General features: G+C 40.9%; 1 protein-coding gene across 1 annotated transcript; it reads right to left on the bottom strand.

Moving 5' to 3' along the window:
- Window positions 1-1,337: 1,337 nt before the first annotated feature.
- On the bottom strand, window positions 1,338-2,159 carry LOC140974948 (uncharacterized). The gene has a single exon (XM_073438439.1). The coding sequence runs from the start codon at window positions 2,157-2,159 to the stop codon at window positions 1,338-1,340; it is 822 nt and encodes a 273-aa protein (XP_073294540.1).
- Between the last annotated feature and the right edge of the window lie 902 nt (window positions 2,160-3,061).

Below are 3,061 nucleotides of genomic sequence, written 5' to 3'. Positions count from 1 at the left end.
ATGTAGAATACAAAATATTGGGATGCTATAATTACTTATATAAATTGGGAATGTAAGGAATATGTTGTTTGACAGTTATGAATAAATAGTAAACGGCAATTAAAATAGCAATTTTGTGTTTTATCAGAATTAGGTGTTGTCACAAATGTTATAACATCTTGAACAACATGCAGCGGAATATTAACTTTTCTAACACAAATCGACTTTAAATAAATAAACGGACAAGATTAAATATTTGTGCGGTGCCTTATGGCAAAAATTAATCACTAGAAAACCACAATGTTTACAAAAAAACCTATCACTAGTGATTATAACAAAAATCAATTTTCTCAACAAGTTGAGAAAACCCAATGCTTTCTAAAAACAAGTAACCAAAATAAAAACTAAAACAAGAAAGCCAAAGCGTGATGCCAAAAGGAGAATCCACGAAAACGATCTTCAGCCAACTTCTTCACAGATGTTGTCTGAAGATGTTCTCAACATTCAAGGCAACACGCGATATCTGCACTTTTCAAAACAACATGATCCTTGACGAATTATTTCTTTGATATTCTCTGCATGTACAAGTGCGTGTATGACTATTCTTAATGAAGAAGCCAAGAGAAGATGTCCTTGATCTCTTATTTATAGGTGTAGACTTTTATCTCCACAAGGAAACCTATAACATAAGGAAAGTAAGAGTTTTATTAGAAATAAACTCAATTTAACCATTGATATCATATCTCTATAAATCATTCCAATAAATAACATATCTAGACTACTTTTGAATGATTATCTCCTTATCTAAGAAAGGCAAAATCACATAAAATAATCTACTCAATCAAATCAACAAGGAAAAATAATTTAGAGAAATAATTAAAGATCTAGGGATTATAACAATTAAAGTCGAGAATATTATTTCCCTTAAATCTCCCTCTTTTCGCCTTTCTTGGACAAAAATGAGATCAAACCCTTTTGTCCTTGATTTAGCTCAAATACACTCCCCCTGAGTTAGTAAACTTTTCTGCCCCTGAATAAAATGCTGTTAGTAAGAGTGTTGTTAGTAATATTGGCAACATTCGAGACAACACCTGCAACAGTTTCATTAACAGTTATAAGACGACTACATCTGAGGAGAGAGAACAACCTAGACCGAGATATTAGCAAAATAAGAACACAAACAGAAACAAACAAAAAATCTACACATCATCATCTTCATCACTACTGTCCTCTTACTCATCATCATCCTTAGTCCCTGACGGACCAGCACCCGTTTGAACATCTCCCCCTTTTTGTCCGGGAAAGACACTTACTTCCAAGAGAAACCTGAGGTCAGCAGCCAAATCTTCATAATACTCCTAGTCTGTCTTAAGCTGGGATATCTTTTTAATAGCATGATCGAGATGAGCCTGAACTCCAGCTATAGGAATCTTCACACAATCAGCAGTTGGTGTATGAGATGTGGACCCTTGAGAAGGTCCAGAAGCAGGAGCTGTTATGGTAGGGTCTATCCAGGGAAGGTCAATCTTGCGGTTTCCTTTGAAGAAGGCAAGGGCGATTTTGATTGTTTCACTGGATTCAGACAATCCCTCACTTACATCTCGAACAAATCCCAGGGATACCAGTATCCCATAGATCAAACTGGGAAATGGTAGCTTGGATGACTTCAAACCTCCATTCGCATACTGTATGACAGTATAAAAGATGAGACGCCCAAGGTTCAAAGTGCAGTTGCCAATGGCAAACAGAGTCAGTGCCTGGGACTTAGTGACCACCGTAGTGTTGGTGGTTGGTGTCCAGTTTCGGATGGTAATCTTGTGCAGCACCGAGTATAGGGACGTGAGATTTGAAACGGAGACCTTATGTGGATGAGCAGGGAATTTGCTAAGCACGCCACCAGTTAGGACAGAGATTACCTCATCAAGATCCGGTTGAGGACCTACAACAATTTCAAGTGTATTGGAATAAGTATTGATGACATGAGGTTCGAAATTATACAACGTGTAGCGTACAAACACTTGACCAAATTTCGCCGAGCTCGCATTACCAACACCCGACGAGAGGTTGCCATAGAACTCAAGAACAACTTTGGGGCAATAAGGCTGTACAGAGGAGATGGTGGAGAATAGTCCGCGAGACTTGAGAAAATATATCAGATTGTTTCGAGAGAAGGCTTCCATATCAGCATTGCGTTCTTCAATAAATCTCCGATTGGTGTAAAGATCCCAGTTGGAGAATGATGTCTCAGTTTAAAACTTGGTATTGAAGCTGCTGTCTAGATCATAGTCACTGAGGTTAGTGTCGTCTGAGGTGTCCTCAACATCCAACACAACATTTGTAGCAGCACGTGCATCTTCAACTCTTGTAGCATCAGAGGCAATGTCCTCATCAGGGTCTCCCGCTGAGTGATGAGAGTGTGTACCAGAGTCTTCACTGTCAGATAGGGTTGTGGTAGCTTCAGTCTTCTTCTCAGACACATGCTAGATTGGATAGACATGTGCAGGAGAGGCATGGGCAGTCTTTTTGGCCTTTTTCAATTCAGCCAACACCTAGGCCAAAGATACTTCATCCTCATCAGACGAGGACTGTTCCTTAGGTGCATCTTGTGTGGCATGAACAGGGGGTGCGAGTCTTCTGTGGAGGACGAGGAAGGCTTGGTGGCAACACGTGGTGCGGGCTTTTTGCGGGCAACTAACTCGTAGTCTTCGTCATTTGAATCATCTCCCGACGTCTCTACCGGATCAATGAGTGAAGGGCGAGTGGAGGGTTGTCCCTTATAGCGAAATCGTTTGCCTTGTGTGAGATCAGGGTTATATCCGGCCTGCCTTTTTGAGCGTCTTTTTGGAGGAGAGGGTGGATCGAAAAACCTGATGATAGGTGGGTTATCCACGTCCAGTACATTTCCAGGCTCACCTGGTGCAATAATCTCCAGGGGCTCCGGCGTAAGAGCAGCGGTGATGATTTGTAAGTTGGAACCCATGTGTGTTGCATCGGATGTTGCAGGAGATGGGGCAACATCCTCTGTGTGACTCATTTCACTGCGGATATCTTGGGGATCAAAACCCTTTCCTGCCATCGTTTA

Source organism: Primulina huaijiensis, chromosome 4 (genome assembly GCF_012295235.1).
Source record: "Primulina huaijiensis isolate GDHJ02 chromosome 4, ASM1229523v2, whole genome shotgun sequence".
Classification (NCBI taxonomy): Eukaryota; Viridiplantae; Streptophyta; class Magnoliopsida; order Lamiales; family Gesneriaceae; genus Primulina; species Primulina huaijiensis.
Note: the sequence above shows the minus strand (reverse complement) of the source record. Positions and strands in the feature narration are given on the sequence as shown.

Excerpts from the sequence above, each read along its gene's own strand:
- LOC140974948 (XM_073438439.1), bottom strand. The coding sequence starts at position 2,159 with ATGGAAGCCTTCTCTCGAAACAATCTGATATATTTTCTCAAGTCTCGC.